Source organism: Penicillium manginii (genome assembly GCF_028828005.1).
Source record: "Penicillium manginii strain IBT 31320 chromosome Unknown utg000011l:1.0-1395921.0:1.0-1396616.0, whole genome shotgun sequence".
NCBI lineage: Eukaryota > Fungi > Ascomycota > Eurotiomycetes > Eurotiales > Aspergillaceae > Penicillium > Penicillium manginii.
Genome location: NW_026643112.1, coordinates 1,341,401 through 1,362,100, shown reverse-complemented (window position 1 = coordinate 1,362,100; position 20,700 = coordinate 1,341,401). Strand labels below are relative to the sequence as shown.

General features: G+C 47.1%; 8 protein-coding genes across 8 annotated transcripts; 5 read left to right on the top strand and 3 right to left on the bottom strand.

Moving 5' to 3' along the window:
- Nucleotides 1-61: 61 nt before the first annotated feature.
- Nucleotides 62-2,585, bottom strand: N7533_013782 (Zn(II)2Cys6 transcription factor; the record flags this gene model as incomplete). The annotated part of the gene is made up of 5 exons (XM_057110432.1): nucleotides 62-263; nucleotides 326-384; nucleotides 444-526; nucleotides 588-1,362; nucleotides 1,416-2,585. The coding sequence occupies 5 exons, from the start codon at nucleotides 2,583-2,585 to the stop codon at nucleotides 62-64; spliced, it is 2,289 nt and encodes a 762-aa protein (XP_056953134.1).
- A 476-nt stretch (nucleotides 2,586-3,061) lies between these two features.
- Nucleotides 3,062-5,277, bottom strand: N7533_013781 (uncharacterized protein; the record flags this gene model as incomplete). Its single annotated transcript, XM_057110431.1, has 12 exons — nucleotides 3,062-3,285; nucleotides 3,351-3,431; nucleotides 3,486-3,551; nucleotides 3,609-3,781; nucleotides 3,833-3,954; nucleotides 4,007-4,273; nucleotides 4,330-4,448; nucleotides 4,501-4,555; nucleotides 4,611-4,657; nucleotides 4,720-4,909; nucleotides 5,039-5,159; nucleotides 5,213-5,277. 12 exons carry the CDS (start codon nucleotides 5,275-5,277, stop codon nucleotides 3,062-3,064), a joined length of 1,530 nt encoding a protein of 509 aa, XP_056953133.1.
- A 1,188-nt stretch (nucleotides 5,278-6,465) lies between these two features.
- Nucleotides 6,466-7,537, top strand: N7533_013780 (uncharacterized protein; the record flags this gene model as incomplete). The annotated part of the gene is made up of 4 exons (XM_057110430.1): nucleotides 6,466-6,929; nucleotides 6,996-7,107; nucleotides 7,171-7,284; nucleotides 7,337-7,537. 4 exons carry the CDS (start codon nucleotides 6,466-6,468, stop codon nucleotides 7,535-7,537), a joined length of 891 nt encoding a protein of 296 aa, XP_056953132.1.
- A 1,004-nt stretch (nucleotides 7,538-8,541) lies between these two features.
- On the top strand, nucleotides 8,542-9,526 carry N7533_013779 (short-chain dehydrogenase; the record flags this gene model as incomplete). The annotated part of the gene is made up of 4 exons (XM_057110429.1): nucleotides 8,542-8,741; nucleotides 8,793-8,953; nucleotides 9,008-9,076; nucleotides 9,126-9,526. 4 exons carry the CDS (start codon nucleotides 8,542-8,544, stop codon nucleotides 9,524-9,526), a joined length of 831 nt encoding a protein of 276 aa, XP_056953131.1.
- Nucleotides 9,527-9,944: 418 nt separating this feature from the next.
- On the bottom strand, nucleotides 9,945-11,388 carry N7533_013778 (sugar porter family MFS transporter; the record flags this gene model as incomplete). The annotated part of the gene is made up of 4 exons (XM_057110428.1): nucleotides 9,945-10,159; nucleotides 10,211-10,280; nucleotides 10,334-10,998; nucleotides 11,076-11,388. The coding sequence occupies 4 exons, from the start codon at nucleotides 11,386-11,388 to the stop codon at nucleotides 9,945-9,947; spliced, it is 1,263 nt and encodes a 420-aa protein (XP_056953130.1).
- A 1,118-nt stretch (nucleotides 11,389-12,506) lies between these two features.
- N7533_013777 (oxidoreductase, short chain dehydrogenase/reductase family) lies at nucleotides 12,507-13,409 on the top strand (the record flags this gene model as incomplete). The annotated part of the gene is made up of 1 exon (XM_057110427.1): nucleotides 12,507-13,409. The coding sequence occupies one exon, from the start codon at nucleotides 12,507-12,509 to the stop codon at nucleotides 13,407-13,409; it is 903 nt and encodes a 300-aa protein (XP_056953129.1).
- A 387-nt stretch (nucleotides 13,410-13,796) lies between these two features.
- N7533_013776 (Zn(II)2Cys6 transcription factor) lies at nucleotides 13,797-15,952 on the top strand (the record flags this gene model as incomplete). The annotated part of the gene is made up of 3 exons (XM_057110426.1): nucleotides 13,797-14,235; nucleotides 14,293-14,969; nucleotides 15,023-15,952. 3 exons carry the CDS (start codon nucleotides 13,797-13,799, stop codon nucleotides 15,950-15,952), a joined length of 2,046 nt encoding a protein of 681 aa, XP_056953128.1.
- A 1,930-nt stretch (nucleotides 15,953-17,882) lies between these two features.
- Nucleotides 17,883-19,478, top strand: zrfC (putative ZIP Zinc transporter; the record flags this gene model as incomplete). The annotated part of the gene is made up of 5 exons (XM_057110425.1): nucleotides 17,883-18,001; nucleotides 18,055-18,162; nucleotides 18,222-18,341; nucleotides 18,405-18,642; nucleotides 18,705-19,478. The coding sequence occupies 5 exons, from the start codon at nucleotides 17,883-17,885 to the stop codon at nucleotides 19,476-19,478; spliced, it is 1,359 nt and encodes a 452-aa protein (XP_056953127.1).
- Nucleotides 19,479-20,700: the final 1,222 nt, after the last annotated feature.

Here is a 20,700-nt window from a genome sequence, read left to right as displayed (position 1 = left end):
TCTATATTCATGATGAAAACTCTAGATGCGTTTTGCTCGTAATTCGTAGCACTCATATTCCTTAGTCCATGTCGGCATCGCACTCGTCTTCGTTATCATATTCGCCCCAGAATTCTTTCAGATCCTCAACTCGCCATGTAGTTGCCCATCCAGTCTCACGCTCGATTCGGACCAGCGTCTCGACTATAGCTTCATGCTCTGAATAATGTGACATGACCTTTCCGGCTATCCAGAGAGGCTGCAGTGCATTAGTCCAGCATCCACTAAAGAAGAGAAACAGTCAGTATTTTGGTCATCCGAGTTATCAAAAATCAAAGATACTTACTGATGGGCATTTGAAGCAGAGATGGCACAAATTTGGCGAGCATGCCAAAGGACAGACTTCTGGATATTGTTAACCGATATTCATGAGAAAAAAGCCATGAGAAACTTTTGAGACATACCGGCTTTTTTGAAAGTACTATTGTCTTCGGCTTCCGTTGGAGTAAAAGCAAGGCACTGACATGGTATAGCTGATTACCAGAGACTGGAAATTGTTCGATCTGATTAGTTCCAAGAGCCAAGTAGTTTGATGGCGGTTAACATACTGGCACATCCATTCCCATATAATACCGTTGGAAAGGGCCTATCTCTCGAAACTTGGCTAGGGTTGGAAACAGTGAAGATAGACTTCATCTGGCTGGGCCGGTTCTCATACCATTGTTCCACATGGGCGAACAACTCTCCCCAGCGGTGGACATAAGAATTTCCATCCTCTTCAGGAAATGACTGGCAAGATGTGCAGGGGTGCGGGGCTTTGGATGTCGATCCGAACAGGACACCGAGTGTTACTGCACATAAGTAGACAGTATAGTTGGCATATGTGTCGAAATTTGTCTTGTTGGATGAAAGAAACAGACGTGACGCCTCGGAGCAGCTCATGTCTTTGGGTCTCCAGTTGTGAATTGGGATTATAGTGTCCTCCTCGGAGATGAGACCACCACAAACATCCATTCTGGCAAAGCACCAGAAAAGAGCCTGCTCTTCTTTCCCCGAGAAACCATTGATACCGGCGGCTTGAATCAGATAAGCACACCCATCCAAATGGCGTCGCCATTCTTTTGGGTTGCAGGACAGCATTTCCAAAACGCAGAGAATAACACAAGAGGCAATCACGGGCGTACTCTTACTCTCTAATTCAGGGAACAGAAGATGAATAGCTTCTTGATACAAAGACAAACTCTCTGATTGGGACTTTTCGTTTTGCTCTCTCTCCAGTTGTCGCGCTGAAAGAGCTAGAATTGAGTATCGCAAATGCGGCGATGTCTTTGCCATCTGGGGAAACGTGGAAGCAAAATGCCGATTGTTGTCGAACATGTCGAGCTATCAATGGTTAGCCAAAGAATGTTTGCTGCGCTAAGAGCGAAAAAGCTTACCCATGAGCAGATTTCATTCAGGTAGTTCTGCCACAAAACGTGCTCTCGCTCTGGAGACAAGTCAAAATATCGCCCTGCACTAGAACGCTGAGGCTGTCGCGTAGATCGACTGAAAGAACTATCACTCAGACCTGACGGCGTATGAGCTTGCGAGATAGAGCCCTGTGAGCTGGCCCGTCTTGTAACACCCGGTCTAGCAGTCCATAACTGGCGGTTTCGTAACGCCGTGTGGAGGGCCTCGTAGGCCGACCCCGGAAGGAAGACATCATTGGTGAGATCCGCCGGGTCGGAGAAGACACTATGATCAAAGAGAGGAGACGGGACGTTTTGATATGAGCCCTCCACAGAGGAATGAAATTGAGCGCCGTTGAGATTCCTTAGCGTAGCAAGGTCATCGATAGCGTATCCAGGACTGGAGTCCAAATAGGCGTGAGGTGAATCATGATCAGATAGTTGAGGCTGAAAATCACAATGCAGATTGGCCGGGTATTGATCTTGGCTAGTTGATCCATGCTGGTGTAAATGACTTGCATCCTGCTCGATGACATCGCAGTGGGGGGAATTTTTACTGGGGCCTTGTGACGTATGGGATGATGCATTACCGGTCAGCGGGGGCGACAAAGGAGGACCAATATCAGTCGAATCGGAAGGTTGATCCGCATATCCAGAAGCAGTAGTGGCATTTCGCTGGTCCTCTGGCGCCGTAACCCTTGCTGGCATAGCGCTATTGGCGTTAGAAGGCGATATAGAGGGGCTTTTTCGCGCCAATAGATCGGAGATTTCTTCGATAGGACGTTTGACCCCTCTAGTGCGATGCTGATCAGGCAAAGCATTCAAGATCTTGAATTTACTTTGGCGCTTGTTTTTGCTCACGGCGCCGCCCTGGCTCATCGATGGGTGATCAGATTCCAGTATTTTGATGTTGGAATCGCGAAATGAGCCTAGCATGCGCCATTGGCACTCATCGCCTCGTCGCTTACAACCAGTGCAAGTCGGCTTTTCTTCGTCACATTTTCGTCGGCGACGACTGCAGTTGAGACAGCCAGTTCGGGTGCGTTTCTTAGGCTCCAGTTGTTTCGTATCATGCCTATCTTCGTGCGAAAATGGAGGTGGGTGGCTCTTGTCAGTATCCATGGCTGCCTCGAGAATATTGACGATTGTGCTTGTCATCTTGCTGGTCAAAGGCCAGAATCCGGGGGTTGGGATGGAGGGCCTGGAGGACGTGGGGATGGAAGGACTACATAAAAGCCACTTGCCGAAAAGAGAACTTTTAACCGCCAACTCGGCCCCACCGGCTGCGTTGCCGTTGGTCGGCCTCCCGAGGAGTTTGGCCGGCGTGGAGTGAGTTTTCCGGGGTCTCCCCGAAAAGCGGCGGAACTCGTCATAGGACAATAACTGACCAGGAACTCGGCTAGAAGCGAGGTGATCGTCAGGACCAGTCTGGTCTAAGTTGAGTGTTACTTACTATGTATGTTGGTTTGGAGAGAAGTTGCGTCATAGCATAATTTCCATCCATGATATTGCTCGATAATTTACATGTATAATGCTCAATATCCCATAAAATAACAAGATCTTTGAAAGGTAAACACAGTTTGCTGCAGGCTTGCAACATGATATTTCAATTAACTACAAGTTGAAGCATAAATCTATTCAAAATGCTGGGCCTGCACACTTTCAGGATCTTTGCTGTGAGCAACGGCATCTTTGTCGTGGGCAATGCGAGTCTCTGCATCTCCAGCCACTCCCATAGATGATTGCCAGTAAAGCTTGACCTTTTCGCCGGTGAACAGATGATCGATCTGCTCCAGTGTAAGGTGTCGTGTTTCGGGATAGAAGAAGTAGATCAAGGGAAAGAAGCAGAAGTTGAAAACTATTCTCATGTTAGCAAGCTGCGAAGAGGAAATAGTCAAAGAATCCCGATTAAGAGGTGCATACCGGCAAAGTAGATATAGGTCCGGTAACCTATGCTTGAAATTGAGACCGGGGTGATTTCCACAACAAGGAAAGTAAATATCCCTATTTATTATGTTAGTTTGAATAACAATTGATAGGTTGACTTTGATTTCGTACAGTTGGTAGCAGTGGCCAAGGATGCCGAGCGTGTTCGGATGGCAAGGGGTGCATATTCAGCAGGCACTGTGAGAGATGTTAGCATGGCTAGGAAGAATAAAGGAAGGGATAGAAAAAACTTACAGAGCCAAGGAATGGCCAGAAGACCGACGGCGAAGAAAAAATTGAACAGGAACAGCATAACAGTGGCCACCAAACCAGAGGCATGGGATCCATCCCAGACAGTACCAGCCAGAATAGCCATACAGCAACCCTGTCCAATCACGGCAAACATCATAAGTTTGCGGCGACCAAGACTGTATCATGTTAGTATTTCTTCCCAGGATAGCAAATGTACTTGATCTTACCGGTCAATGACCCAGATAGGCACGAGAGAAGAGAAAAAGTAAGCCACGCCGTTGAAACCCGCCAACAACAGAGCTGTGTTGTGGTCCATTCCTACGGACTGCTCGAAAATGACTGTTGCGTACTATCCTTGAATGAGCAAAAGTAAAGATAATCGGGTGAACTTGGCTACTCACATATGTGATAAGGTTGATGCCCGATACCTGCTGCATCATCTGTCCGCCCATGCCCAGAAGAGTTCGGGTAAAGAAACGTTGCGGGCCATCCTTGAAGAGCAACTTGAAAGACCCTTCGGCTGAAGCTTCAGTCTCTTCGCGGATAGCTTGTGCGATATCCCTGACATCAACACTGACGACGGTATCATGCTCATCGATTTCACGTGCATTGTCCTGCAGGGCCCAAATAATATGGCGGGCCTCATCCTCTTTCCCATGTTTAATGAGCTAGATTGCGGTTAGTCTATATGCTATTCACATAATGCAAGCGTCATTTGACGTACCCATCGAGGAGATTCAGGAAGGCAGACAACGCCGAAAAATGTAAGGATAGCAAAGGCGATCTGGAGTGCGATTGGAAAGCGGAACTGTGCCTCGCTAGAGACATATGAGAAACCATAGTCTGCCAGACGTAAGTAAGATGCATAATGGAGTTGGGACTCAGCTTTACTCACCAACCCAGTAGGAGAGCATGACACCAAAGATGTTGATGGCCAATTCAATAGCCAGCTAGGTCTTCTGTCAGTATACTTCCTTTTATTCTACTAAAAATAAGGCGACTTACTCCCTTTCCACGGCTTGCTGCTTTGCTCAACTCAGAGTGCCAGACAGCTAGAAAAGGGGACATATGTCAGTTGGTTCTGAAAAGCATCCCCGAGACAACAATAACTCACGGATTGTACTTGTGTTGAGACCATTGCCAACACCAGCGATGATACGACCAACAATAAGTTGGGGGATTCCATATGCACTGCATTGCAAAGCAGCACCGATGCTGAGGATAACACATCCAGCCATGATACACTTGCGTCGACCAAGCATCTCTCCGACAAACAACGAGATTATAGCACCTAAGAAGCAGCCCTGTTTCAATCAGAATATGGACCGAGGATGCCTTGCTTCGATTGACTCACAATTTCATAGATGGCAACACTAAATAGGAAAAATTGTCAGTTTTCGGTCTCGCGCTTGCTGGTACATCTCCACTTACACTGTGCCTTGTAGTGCAGAACTACCATGTCCAGTTTTGGTTGTATTGATCTCAGGAAACCTCGCAACAAAGGCATCACCAGTCAGAAGACCTGACATCACACCTTGGTCGTAGCCAAAAAGGCTTTGAAGGTCAGCAAGGGATATCATTTGAGCACCTCAAGAAGGATAACATACAGGAAACCGCTGCCAGCAGTGGCCGTGATGGCCCAGGCCAACTCTCGTCCGGTGAGAAATGTCATGGCACCGTTCAAGGAGAAGTTCTTTTTGAGGGGAAAACTGCACTAACAAAGAACCGCAGTGAGAAGTTCTAGGCGATGCAAAAGTAAACATGCACGTTGTCTAAGTCCAATTGTAGTGGGGCTCTGGCTCCTTTTATAAAACGACCCTGAAGTGTCACCCACGTTTGAGACGCCCGAATCAGTGGCGCCATTCAAGGTTCCAGGAATCCATGGCGTAGTTGGGGACCGGGGAATCAGAAGAACGCGTGCCCCGGAATCGTAAAAATCCGGGTCTGAAAAGCGGGCGACCTCCGGGATTGCGGGGTGCACAGGAAGAATTCTGGCACAAAAATACCGCATCGAGTAGGTTTGGTCCTGCCATTTCCCGTGTATTGGTCGCCCTCCTTGCAGATCAGATATCACGAAGTTTAAAGTCCTCTATGCCAACTCTTTCCTCCGAGCTAAAAGCTCGATTATCCTCATCATTCCTCTTCAGATCTTTAGCCCCAAACCCCTGTAGACCTAATTTTGACGCACGAGCAAAACTCGGCAACCCTCACGTACCTGCGATTCCGATGAAAAGATATCGGTGGGCCGAACCGAGTCATCCCCCCCCCACAAGTGACCTCGTCGTCCCGGCTAAAAGCTATGTCTCCAGCGCGTGATTGGTTACCGAGAAGGATGTCAAAAATATTTCCAGATTAGGTAGATTTAAGCACCAAATATTCCGCTCTGATTTGCTCGTCATGTGGAGCTTGTACGCCTCGCTGATTCCTTGCCTTCTGGTTATCTCGCCTCTGTCTCGCAGCCCTATGTCCCAGCCCGTCTTCTCCATCTCGGTTTACCCCATGCCCGCGCCCCTTGAGCAACCCCATGAATTACCATAAAGCGTAACCATATGCACTTCCAGAAACCCCACTATCGGCCGGGCCGGTGCCAGCGATAATCGGCATGATTTGTCGGACTCGGGAGAAGGAGTCTGGAAATTGGAGCTTAGGCAAATTGATTGCTTTGGCAAGCGTTCCACTGTGGTTCTCCAACCCAAAACTTCCCTAGTTGGGCAATGTATAACCACTCTGCACCATGGCCAGCTGTGGGTGCTTTGGTGTTGCATTGCATCAGGAAAATCTGCCCTATATGAAGTGCACATTCCCAAAACATAGCAATTGACATCTTTCAAAGTTTTTTCCTTCAATCTTACCTCCCAAAATGGCTCCTTCTATCTCCAACACCACCCTCGACCACACACTCCCGGCAGTCGTGCCAGAGTCCTACGAGACTCCGGCCGCATTCGCGCCCACCAATGAACTCTTCTCCCTCCGCGGTCGCACAGTCGTCATCACTGGAGGTGGTCGTGGACTCGGCATGACCCTGACCACTGCTGTCCTTGAAGCCGGTGGTGATGTTGCTTGCCTGGATCTCCTCTCTGAGCCCAGTCCCGAAGAGTGGGTTGCTGTTCAGAAGCTGGCCACTTCTCGCGGTCTGCAGGCGACCTACACCAAGTGCGACATCACAGATGAGGCCGCGACCAAGGAGATCCTCGAAAATATCGCCGCGCAAGCTTCGCAACGCAACATGCCCATGCGCGGTCTTATCACATGCGCCGGTATCCAACAGATGGTACCTGCTCTCGACTACCCCGTTGAAGGATATCGCAAGATGCTGGATGTCAAGTAAGGCGACCCTGAAGACGTCGATGAAATTACTCGAACCAGAATACTAATCATTATCTCTTCTAGTGTCCTCGGAACGTTCATCCCCGCCAAGCACTTCTCGCGTATTCTCGTTGAGCAGAAGGCACCCGGTAGCATTGTGATGATTGCCTCGATGTCCGGCCAGATTGCCAACCGCGTGAGTATTTCCAAAAAATTCTACAGATAAAATCAGAGTGCTAACGATTTTCCTTTATTTTAGGGTCTCACTTGCACCGCCTACAACTCCTCCAAGGCCGCTGTCCACCAGATGTGCCGATCAGTCGCTCAGGAATGGGGCCAGCACAACATCCGCGTTAACACCCTGTCCGCTGGAGTGAGTTTCTCTAAAATCCAACACTTATATATAATACTAATAGCGCAATTAGTATATCCGCACTTCTATGACCGATGCCCTTCTGAAGGAGAAGCCGGAGGTCGAGGAGACTTGGATGCGCGGAGCTCTTCTCGGTCGCCTGGGTGCCCCAGAGGACTTCAAGGGACCCACCATTTACATGCTTACCGATGCCAGCGCCTGGATGACTGGTGCCGACCTGCGTGTTGACGGTGGTCACTGTGCTTCTGCATAAATTTGCACTTGATGGAATGATGAACTAGACGTGGCATGTATATGGCGTTATAGACTGGGATTCTTTTATTGTATAGATCTTATAAAGTGGCAATAGATTTGCTGATCTGGTTTCCAAAATTCTTTCTATGCCCAATCGCATCGAATACCTAGGTCATCAAGTAATCGCTCGTAAATGAATTCATTAAGATTCTAAAAATATTGTCAAAGAAGTTGGAGCTCAGATTGTATGAACTATCGTGGAACTTGAAATATCGAAGGAAAATATTGCTCTCAGCTCGAGCGACGATCCTCGGTCCGTTCAGGCTTTTCCACCAACAATTCCACCAGAAGAATATAAGTCAAAGCTCGGTAATATTTTTAGAGAAAACCTTGGAATTCTTCAAGTTCATATTGTAATTTCAAAAAAATCTTCAAGCCCTCTGTCGCCTGTATCCAACAAAACTCTGGCCTCGGCTAATTAACCGGCTGAGATCAACGATCTGTGATCCAGGTCAACACTATCAAAGAGAAATGAATTTGCAAGTCTTTCGTCAAATATTATTGTGGATGAAGCTAAATGGTCAATTCACTTCATAAATTGATGAGCTGTAGAAATTTGCCCATATTTATACATACCTTCCAATCGGCTCCGGTCGGTTAAATTTGAAAATGGCCCGCCGTCAATTGCAATGTTCATTTAAGAGGTTAATACATTTCTGGTGGTAGGAATACATGGATATTCTCATCTTGATTTTAAAAGAATAAATAGTTCTGTTCCTGTGTAAGAAGTAAAGCCATCTGTATTTAAATGGAGCGAAACCGAGGCCTCTCTTTAGATTAGTGCGGGGTGTGGGGTAACGCGATGCTACATCATTATGTCGGGTGACAACGCGCCGAAGCGGGCTTTTGTCACCCGACTCTACGACCTGTTGCTCTAATAGCCGAGACTTAAAAGGGACCAGGTACGGCATTCATCCAGGGCCGAATTCCAGCATACCATATTTCTAATTACAACCTCCCAACATGTCTATGAACTCTCAGGATTGCGCCCAAGTCCGTGACGGGTTCCCTCGCCCTTTCCCTAACACACCTACCAATGTTTTTGACCAACTCAGCTTAAAGGGTAAGGTGGTGATTGTAAATGGCGCGGGGGATGGGATCGGTCTGGCCGTTGCTGAGGCGATGGCAGAGGCCGGCGCTCATGTCGCATTTTGGTACAATTCGTAAGTTTGAACAAACTCTGCCAACGGACTATTTTTAACAAAGATCCATAGGAATGAGGCTGCCATTAAAATGGCACAAGAATTTGCTACTTCTCACAGTATCAAAACTCAGGCATACAAGGTCGATGTCTCGAATGCCGATTCTGTGCAGAAGAGCATCACTGAGGTGGTGAAAGACTTTGGAAAAATCGATGTCTTCGTCGCTAATGCTGGTGAGCTTCTGGACGCAAAAAGAGATATAAGTGTATTCTGACTATTTTCTATAGGAATGGCAATCTCGAAGCCCATCCTGGAGCAGACCTTGGAAGAATATCACAAGCAGATGACTGTCAATGGTAGGCAAAACTCGTCATTCAGATCAAGATCACTTCTAACTATCTCCAGTTGACGGTATTGTCTATTGCTCCAAGTTTGTGGGTGAAGTTTTCAAACGCCAGGGCTTTGGAAATCTCATTCTCACATCTAGCATGAGTGCGAAAATTGTCAACGTTCCCGTTGATCAACCTGTTTACAATGCCACCAAAGCCTTTGTCACCCACTTTGGAAAGTCACTTGCTCGCGAATGGAGAGAATTTGCTCGTGTGAACATTGTCTCCCCCGGCTTCTTCGATACCAAAATGGGTGCTAGCCCTGGCTGCATTAATGAGGCATACCGCATGTCATCTCTAGGACGACAAGGTCATACCAAGGAGATCAAGGGCTTGTATCTCTATTTGGCAAGTGATGCCTCTACCTATATGACCGGCAGTGACGTGCTTATTGATGGAGGCTATGTTTTGCCTTGATTAGTCGCGCAAAAGAGCAGTCATAGAAGACATAGACTATAGATAACTGTGATTAGGTAGATAAATAAAATGCTTTTCTCAGTGAAGTACTTTCATAATGTCCAGGTAAATGAGTGGTACTTTATTTCAAAATTACTTATTAAATCATTTGCCACGAGACCTTTGAAGATTGAGTATTATCAGAGTTGACTATCATCCGTAAGTCCATCACAAAATACAGACTACTTCCAGCTGCTTGGACATTGTCCAGGCTGCGTGAAATCGAGAAGTCGCATTTTATCGTCCCAAGGTTTATTTTCACTGAGTTTTTAAATCCAAGGATCTATTTACCAATCGACTATCTTCAAATATCATCAATTCTGATAAAAAATTGAGAGTCGTTATGTTTGCTCGACCTTTCTATTTAGAATGAACCCATCTACACCTTTTCGATTTGGGACACCTCAGGATAAAGATCTTTCGAAATTTCCATGTCTCCAGAGTCAAGTCCCAGCCTTCCCCTGATGTCCCGCATTCGATTGATATCGGCTTCACCTTGGTTACCTCCGAACAATTTATCCATCTCTTCAATTCCAACACCTTTCGTCTCCGGAAGCATGAAAAAGGTCCAAAATATTAGACCAATACAGAATGCTACCCATTTTTAGTACACTTTCTTTAGGGTTGGGGATTTTGGAGGCTCACCGAGGAAGAAATAAAACGTTCCGAATGTAATACTTTGAAGCATTTTGGGAGTAATAAGGGCGACAACGAACTAAATCAAGTATATTAGTACAGTTCTCGCTTTTCATAATTGTTGTGACTTACATTGCTGAGCCAGTTGACTCCAATCGCAATTCCGACACCCTGTGCCCGAACCCCAGGGCTAAAGATCTCCGAAGGTATAATCCAATTAGTACACCCAATGCTGAACGCAAAGTTGGCAATATAAATCCAAACGAAACTCGCGGCTGCCCATCCAGCCGACTTATGACTTGCCCAAGAGTCCTTATAGACGGCGTATATAGTGCCGACGATGAGCTGAGAAATTCCCATCCCAATGCCGCCGATAATGAGTACCTTTCTGCGGCCCCACCGGTCCATGTACATGATTGCCGGTATGGTAGACAAAAAATTGACGACACCAATTACCCCCGTAGCGAGAAGATCAACGGAATTTCCCGAGAGACCAATGTTCCGAAAGATCTGCGGCGCGTAGTAGATAATCGCATTGATCCCCGTGAACTGTTGAATAACTTGCATCGTGCAGGCAATAACTAAACGGCGGCGTAGATGTCCAACAGTGAAAAGAGCTTTATATCTCTCAATGGTGAGCTGGATATTAGTATTTGCATTTGGATAAAGCAAATCAGACGTTTCATTGTCGAATATGGCAGCGGCCTTGATCTCGAGTAGCTCTGATTCAATACAAGGACTATTCTCAGACACTTGGCGGATGCGAACCAGGGTCGCGCGTGCCTCTTCTTCGCGATCTATTTTTTTTTAAAAAAAAACAAAACAAAATATTAGCAGAGTCAGATATTCAGCATAGTGGATAGTTTTGACACACCTTTCATAAGAAGCCACCGGGGGCTGTATGGCAGAAAGAATGTCCCGCTGGCTAGAATTAATGACGGCACACACTGCAAAGCGAGAGGTAATCTCCAGGCAATTGGACTTTGTCCATCTCCAGTTCCCCCAATATTTGTCGTGCCATAATCAAGCCAAAATGCAACCATGATTCCCAAAGTGATACTAGCCTGTTGCAGAGATATGAGACTCCCTCGAAGATTCGCTGGCGAAAGTTCACTGATATACAGCGGAATAACCATTGAGAGCTGACCGATAGCTAAACCCGCGATGAAACGACCGATAAACAGCATTGCGGTATTGACAGACGCAGCTTGTATAATGGATCCGACCAGAAAGATACTGTTGGCTAAAAGAATGGACCATCTTCGGGACAAGCGATCCGCAATAGGTCCGTTTGCCAGTGCACCTATCATGGCTCCAAGGGTCAAAATAGAGACCATCCATCCTTGAAGAGTGGCGTTGGCGGCAAGGACAGGAAATTGTTTTCCCTAGACTTGTATGTTAGAGATTCCTGACATTTGAAGCTAGGGCGCAATGGAGACAGACAAAATTGTTCATCACTAGCACACCACTAATTACTCCCTGGTCATATCTATTTCGGCCATAATATGGATTTAGTCATAATAGTTGTAATGAATTTGACAAATGACTTACCCGAAAAGCATTCCACCAATGCTGGAGAAAAATGCTAAGAAGAATATGTAAGGTTGTTTAATGATTCCTCGATAGCCTAAAAATGAGTTATTAAGAGAGATATGGCGCTTTTCACTGCTGCTTGGGGCTTCATCACTGACCGGCATCATCATGAGAACTGCCTATTTCTTCGTTAGACGACATTGCAGAGCTGATGAGTCTAATGATCGAATTAAAAATATTGAATGTTTTACCAAAAAATGAATATAGTAGAAAACTATGTCTGACAAGGGGTGAAGTAGACCAGCAGGCGAGTCATCCAAAATAAGCAAGAAGATAAAATACCCCATTGCCGATCTCGGATCTAGTGAACCAGGAACGGGGGTTTGCATCTACCAACTCGTGCCGAACGTAGTATGTCGGCCATCATGACTCCGATATTCAAATTAACATGATTTAGCTTTTAGTATGTAGCTTGATGCTGTTTGTCGATATCCTTCGGTCGACAGTGTCCCGACATAAGTGGAGCTCTCCGCCTGGATTGACCAAAAGCTGCATCCTCGCAGAATACAGTTCTAGTTCGGATTTCTACTGGCCGACGGCTTCTTTTGATCCGCCGATACCATGTTGCCCGGTTTCAAACGACCTAGTGGCTGGCTATTTAGCCTTTTGCCACGGGCCTCTGATCACTCCAACCTTACACATCCATGCTGCTTGCAATCTAGCCTTCGCCATTCTACCCTTGTCATACGACTCAGTAGCTAAACCTCTCAACATGACGGTCTTACCTAGTCGAGAAGACCTTACTTCTCGTATAGTCCCGTCGATGGCTTTTAGCGATGGCAGTCCCTCATCTATGACCCCCGCTCCTGCATCGACGTTCGAAGGCGACCCCGCTGTTGGTGCCGAGAAGCGGTTTTCTGTCCGAGGAAATGCGATTGTTACTGGTGGTGCCGGAACTCTTGGTCTTCAAGGATGCAATGCCCTCCTCGAGCATGGTCTTCAGGGGCTTATGATCTTTGATATCAACCCTGCAAATTCCGAGAAGGAGATCGCTCAACTGCGAGCTAAATTCCCTGAAACCAAAATCAAATACCAAAAAGTCGACATTACGGACGAAGAAGCTGTCAGTACCGCGGTAGACGAGACAGCCCGCGTCCTAGATTCAGTCGATATACTGGTCTCGTTTGCTGGTATCGTCGGTGTTATTGAGTCTCTTGAGATGCCCATATCCTCATGGCGAAAGATGCTGGATATCAACACTACAGGTGCATTCATCTGCGCCCAGGCCGCCGCTCGACAGATGGTCAAGCAAGGATCCGGAGGTTCAATCACGTTCATCTCAAGCATATCTGCACACCGCGTCAACTTTCCCCAACCACAAGTCGCATATAACGTGAGCAAATCGGCTCTCTTGATGTTGAAAAGCTCCCTTGCTGCTGAATGGGCCCGATATGGCATTCGCGTCAATAGCGTGAGCCCTGGGTATATGGATACAATCCTTAATGAGGGTGACGGAATTGCTCCGCATCGAGAAATTTGGCGCCAGCGCAATCCTATGGGTCGAATGGGTAGCCCATCGGAGGTCGCCGGAGCAGTCGTCTTTCTTAGCAGTGCGAGCTCTTCATATATCAATGGGGCAGACATTGTCGTTGATGGAGGGGCCATTGCACTCTAAATAATTGAATGATAATGTACTACATTTCTCTTGTCGACTTCGCCTGGATTGCGTTCCAACCGACAGTGGAAGTCAATCAAAATTCCGCTTGAAAAAAGTTTGAATTATCAAAAACATATTTCTCGATTATATGAATTTTTGAAGTATATTCAGGTTTAGAATGCATAAATACTATTATAGATGTTTATTTAGCTGAGTTGAAATTGCCGTATCGTACCCCGCGCCACCGATTGAATGTTGGGGTAAAGTCCGTCATCGGCCGGCTGTGCTCCGACATTCCGCATCCAATGACGAAATGCCTGCCAACATCGTCCTTCAGGCCTTGAATGACATGCATCTGTGTAATTCTATACTAAGGACCTCGCGAATGATATAGGCCCTTATATCATGAGACGTTCTGTACGGAAAAATACCCTTGCACCTGCAGCACGAGCTTGTACGAACTGTCAAAAGCGCAAGAGCCGGTGTCTGCACTCCGGCGAGAACGGCCCATGCTCATTTTGTGAAAAGACGGGGAAGACATGTAGTTTTGAAGGGCCCCCGTATCGTACTCCGCTAACTCGGAGAAATCTCGATACTGCTGAGTATCGGTGCACTCAGCTCCGATCACTCCTTCAGTCGCTCAATCCCGATTTGAACATCGAAGCTGCGCTAGCGGAGCATACCAACGAATCCGCCCTCGAAGAGCACGTCGATGCTTTCGATTCCGGTCATCAATTTGATAAGAGCGATGAGGCTACTCCAGATAGCTATGAATGGAATGAAGGGTCTCTCTCTCCCACGGATGGCATGGCCACGCTCTCGACCACCGAGGCGGGGTATCTTGGTGAGTAGAACGCGCGAGAAAGCTTTGATTGTTTCGTTGATTAATAATGTATCACAGGGAGTAGTTCTGGTTCACGACTTTTGGAAGAGATAGATTCTTCAATGACCGGAACGATGAAAATGCAGCAACGCAAAGGATCGAGAAAATTTCACCAAGCCGGTCTTGCCAGAGACCCTCCTGGTCTCAGCATTTCTTACGTGACAAACAATCTTATCGATGCTTATTTTCATCTCTATCATATTCACTACCCTGTCTTACACGAGAAGACGTTCAGGGAGAGGGTCTCCTCACAACACAAAGCCTCCCCTCCATGGAGGGTTACCTATTACCTTGTTCTCGCTATTGGTCAATTTTGTTCTTCGAACACCGAGTCCGAATATCCAGACACTTCGGAATTTTACGCCAAAGCTCGAGCAGGACTATCGCTTCAGATGCTGGAATCAGGTAGCGTCGAGACTGTTCAGGCCTTCCTGCTTCTCGGGAACTACCTCCAGAAGAAAGACCGAACGAACACCGGGTACAACTATATTGGTCTTGCTTACCGACTTGCTCTTGGAATTGGGCTCCATCGAGAAGTGGCCTGTGCTCAAAATACCATCGGCCATGAAAGAAGGCGACAGCTCTTCTGGACGATGTACTGCTTCGAAAGTGGTTTCAATATCACCACTGGCCGACCGCCAACTATGACAGATGGATTCATCGATATCAGCCTCCCTCGAAATATTTATGATAAGGTATGAATGTTCCTTCAAGAGACGATAGGAATACCCCTTGCTTACGATTATAGGGTCTCTCGCTTGAATTCCCTGTACCAGAAGAAGTTGAGTACCCGACAACTTATTCCGCCATTATTGCCCAAGCCAAGCTTGCTCGAATTGCAGACGTTATATATCACGAATATCTATCGGCAAAGACCGCTGGGTCTAGAATAGAGTATCGTCTGGCTGAACTACTCGAACGAGACTTGACGAGTTGGCGAAAGTCACTGCCGAGCTATTTCACTTCGACGGACTGCCCACCCTGGTTCATCGGACCACGCTCAGTCCTTCGATGGAAGGAGCAAAATCTTCGAATTCTTCTTTGGCGCGGCAGTCAAAAATACCACAGTTATCTACCGACCAGATTTGATGCAGAGGAGAAATCCTTGGACGTTGCCATGGAGAGTGTGCACGATATTGCAACATTCTGCATGTCCTACGAAGATGCATCATACCACTTGGTCTGGTACGCCACGTATTGCTTGATTCAAGCCACGTTGGTAATTTTAGTATTATTCCTCGGCAAGGGCACGGAATATCAATCTAACCAGGAACTGCCGCTTTGGCACCATTCAGTCTTTGAGGCTCGAGACTGCTTTCGCCAATTAGCTAAGAGAAGTGTTTCGGCCAGACGCTGCTTGGAGATGCTAGATCGAATTTGCACCAGATTTGAATCGCTCCCAACGCTGAATTTGGCACTCGACACACAAGACCATCTCTTACCAAATAACGCAAGCTCAGAGGTTCAAATGCCATTGTTCAACGATATCGCGCAGCAAATACCAGAGCTCATGGATCCGTTGAGTGAAAATAATCTCGTCTTTGGTGAAGATGGCCAGGTCGCCATGAATGATGACACTGGCGATGACCTCCGCATGTTCATGAATGAGGTGTCTATTGATTTCATGGGGAATATACCACTTGACTTGCTTTTTAATGATTGGGTAGAGTACTCATGAATGTTGAATGCTAGCTAGTCTTTTGGCTACCGACTCGAAAAATGAAACCAGTAGATTGTAAATTCATTGGCTACTAGTTCAACTCACATATTGACCAACATGTGAGCTACTGAGACTAGAAACTAATCAAGAATGAGCCTCATAGGGGCCGTGCATCTCTTTGCAGGGATCATCATCTCCTGATTCCTTTTCAGCCCCAAAACTCGGCTGATCGCGAAACCTCTTATTCGTGCCCGCCCCCGAAAGTATAGCCTGACCTGCGAGGTTGAAGGTGGTTACGCATTTTATACAGCGGGATAGAACGCGCTCCGACGTAACAGGGAATAGTTAAGTGGGGCTATGTTCGCGAGGATCAACTTTACAGATTTGTACAGACTTCAACTCCAACCCATCCCAGCATCACAATATGATATACCAATAATTGTCAGCTTAGTATAATTATATTCTATTTTCAATGAATAAAAAAAGAATATTATAGGTAATTAGATCAATCTCCAAAAAGAAACTAAAGAAAATAGTGGAGAAAAAGTATAAAAAAAAAAAGACATTATCCCGAGTTCGGTGTCTCCCACTGGGAGGTCTCACTCGTGCCACCCACCCCTCTGTGACTTCTTTTGCATAGCCCAGAGATAGCCATGCACTACCCAGTACCTTATTTAGGGCATCCCCCGGATTAGGAGGCAGTGCGGGAGCTACACAACTGCACCACTGGTGAGGCGTTAGCACACACTTCTCAGTTTACCCTTTTGACCTCGAACCTGCCCTAGTATTAACATCCGTACTGTGTGGGTGATGATTTTGTTTGCAACCCCCCATCGGGAAAGATGAAGCCCAAGATGGTCACCACGATGCCAAACTGCAGACGTCACCCACTGACCCCAGCAACATCTCCATCGCCTGCGGAATGTGTTCTTACACTTGACACCACCAATCACAATCCTAACCTCCATCGCAAAAGATATCAAAAATTGACCTCCACCTCCACCGCAAAACCCATGATTGTTTCGGTGCGTTGTATATCACCAATTCCTTTCTTATCTCTGCGTATATGCTTCACAGGCTTCTGCTCTTCACATATACACTCTCCTTTTCAGCCGCACACCCATAGATTGTCGATTCGTGATGGGCGACAACTTTCCATCGCAATCCCCCCCCGTCGCGCAAGCTTTTCTAGCGTCTTATCAATACTTAAGACGGGTAAGGATAAGCCCTATAACCCTCCACACTGCTCGCACTCTCATCTCCCTCTCTTCGGTGGTCTCTAGAGACCTTTGCTGTTCCAACGACGACAACGGCACACCATCTCTAGTTTGCAGACTTTGTGCATTGCCTCTGCATATATTATTCGAAGGCTATCGACCGAAGTGAACCTCTCTCATCATCTCGACGACCTGCTGCGAAGGTCCTCGATGAAACTCCGTTGCTCGACGCATTCGCCGCTACCACATCTCTCGCTTGGCAACCATCCACCATCAAACCCGATCACGAACAACCGAAGCTCTCTATGGTGAGACACTGACACCGCCAAGCAAGGACCTTGGGGGAAGCTTGTCCGCACAACCCATTTCACACGGCCAGGCACACAACTTCTCGCCGATGCCAAGTACCAAGAGGAGCGGAGTCCGCCAAGAGATGCTTGGCGAGGACCTTGGAAGAAGACAAATACTACGAAGGCGGTTCCCTCCGAGAGAAATGGCTCATTTGGTGCTCTTGGCTGCGGTCGGAAAAAGGTCTGTCTTGCTTGGCGATGGTCAGCTTGTAAGCGACCCCCGGTGGCAGGTTGGAATCTTTATAGGAAGTCGACAAATCGCACATTTTCAGCGTCCTAGATCTGTCTTTCACTCCGCTACGCAGTAACGCTTCTTGAAAAGCGGTTTCGGAGTTTTTTCTTCTTTTTGTTTCGTTTTCTGCTGCTCGAGGTTTCATTGCAATGCAGATCTTCAAGTCGGTCGCCATATTCTTGGCGATTGCGCGTGCATATGCTGCAACAGCGACGACGACCGGTGATTCTTCGATGATCACTGGCTGCCATGCTCACGGAGACGACGTGTTCGTATTCATTCTCTACAATTTTCAGAGAATATATCTAACACTGTGATCAGATATTGTATTGACTCGGCTGGAGACGAGGTGCTGGTTTCTGTAACCGCTACGCCAACGACCGGGATTCCTGCAGCTTATACAGGTTGCCATTCACATGGCAGTCAAACGTATGATAACCCCAATCGCACTGATCCCGAAATAATTTTTCTGACCTTTCATCCTTCAGATACTGTCTCGACTCGAGTGGGGAGGACGTTCTCGTTGGCGAAGAAGAAACACACGATCACGAGAGCGAAGAAGAGACGACGGAATCGTCAACCAACTGCCATTTCCATGCCGGCGTGGAGTGAGTTTAATCTTCTCGATTGGTGATTATCCGATCTGTGCTAATTCGTTCTCTTTGATCTAGGCACTGCGTTGGTGCGGGCGAATCGGAAGGGTCGTCTTCATCCTGTGGAGTACAAACGAGAGATTATGACATCCCACTTCGGATTGGAACATTGTTCGTGGTGCTCGCTACAAGTGCAATTGGAGTATTTGCCCCAATACTACTGGTCAAGTTGCCCTTTGCTTCCGTGAACTCGGTCGTCATGACCGTCATCAAGCAGTTCGGGACTGGCATCATTATTTCGACAGCATTCATTCATGTAAGTTCTCGACTCCCAATCTCCGAATTCAAGTTGTTTAACCAAACTTACAATTTTTCTAGCTTTATACCCATGCTACTCTGATGTTCACCAATGACTGCCTCGGCGAGCTGGACTACGAAGGAACAACTTCCGCCATCGTCATGGTCGGCATATTCCTCGCCTTTTTGTTCGAGTACTTCGGCCATCGAGTCATGGCAGCCCGTGCAGCGAAAAGCACTTCTACGCCTTGTACAGATGGTTCTGGATGTCAGGAGGAGTCCGCGCCCCGCAAGAACGGATCGCAGTCCCCTCAACACGCGACAATCGCACATCTCGGCCACTCGCACGGCGAGGACCCCACAAAGCCCACGACAAAGTTCTCGGTCCTTGTCATGGAAGCCGGCATTCTCTTCCACAGTATCCTGATCGGTCTGACTTTAGTCGTTGCTGGGGATTCATTCTACAAAACTCTCCTGGTGGTGATTGTCTTCCACCAATTCTTTGAAGGTCTCGCTCTTGGTGCTCGGATTGCGACGCTTCCTGGGGCTATCTTTCCATCCAAGGCACTGATGGCGGGTGCCTTTTCTCTAATCACTCCAATTGGAATGGCGATCGGACTTGGCGTTTTGCATTCTTGGAATGGGAATGAAAAGAGTAATCTCATTGTGCTGGGTACATTGGATGCTCTCTCTGCTGGGATTCTGGTTTGGGTTGGCGTGGTGGATATGCTGGCTCGGGAGTGGATCATCGAAGGGGGCGAGATGTTGAATGCGAAATTGGGCAAGGCATTGACTGGTGGTGTGTCATTGGTATCTGGTCTTGTTTTGATGTCTGTGCTCGGTAAATGGGCTTGAATATTACCTGCTTAGCATACTAGTCAATGGTGAAAAATGTGGCATAACAGAGAATAATGTGATGAAGCTGATTGTCAGAGATCCCTTTCAAGCTTTTATTTTCGGCTTTCAATTACCAGGCCACGCTAGTTTTTCGCATAGAACGACAGGCCAATTGAATACAAAAAAGAAACTTATCTGCCTTGGATTCAAGGCCATCTATTTAGAGCCGATCGGTACGCTCGCTCCTGTAGCCGGCCCTGCGGACATTAGTCCGCTAGGACCTCGTCACAGATCCACTCAGCAAACCCCTGTCAATAACAACTAGGATCAAAATAAGCTACACGCTATGTGGACAGGAACCATGAACTACTCTTATCGATCTCCATAATTCACTCCCTGCTCGATCTTCGGCTCAAGAACGACTGTTCTAAATATTCATTGAGATCAACGACTGCCGATAAGACTGCATCTTGTGACCCGCTTTACTCAGCACAGGAGCCAATACGATCAGTTTACCGCGACAACCTGCTTAATCTAGCTTAGCTTCCCCATATATTTTGGTGCCTCTCATGAATCAGAACCACCGAGCCCCCGCGTTTCAGTAACACAGAGCGGGGGTTGATGAAAGCTGTCCAAGTAGTATCCTTGCATTTTGCAGATATCTTGGGTTATCGGCACAATCTCTCCATCACAAGGACCAAGATACCTGACTAACCCCGAGCATTGAAATCCGTGGATTACACTGCATAATGCTGTGTAAAGCTACGGTTGGTCAAAATATCGACCGGGTGGAGCTGCCTATTCAGGTTAGGGGCGCATGGTCAACGCTGCGAGCGAAGTGATAAGAGCTCAGATAAGCAGCAGTGGAGTATGAGTGGGCGCCCTATATGAGGTTGAGCCTTCTCCCCTTAGAGAGCCGTAGAAATAACTTCACTTCACCTCATTCCTACTTTCCAGAGTCTCAACCCGCTTGCAACAACCCCATAGACCTATCCTCTCTAGCTCCCCTCTCTTTGGTTCCTATCGATCAGTGGGCATAAGCCACACCCAATCTCCTTAGATGGCGGATTTCTCCCTTTATCCACTCCGACTCCATTCGCACTATTATACCATATCACTGTCCCAACCTATACGAGTCAGTAGAAACAGTATTCGGTTTTCTAAACCTGATCTCTGAATCTTCGTCGGTCTATTTGAATACCGTAGTAGTGAGAGCGAGACCCTATACGATTAATCGATC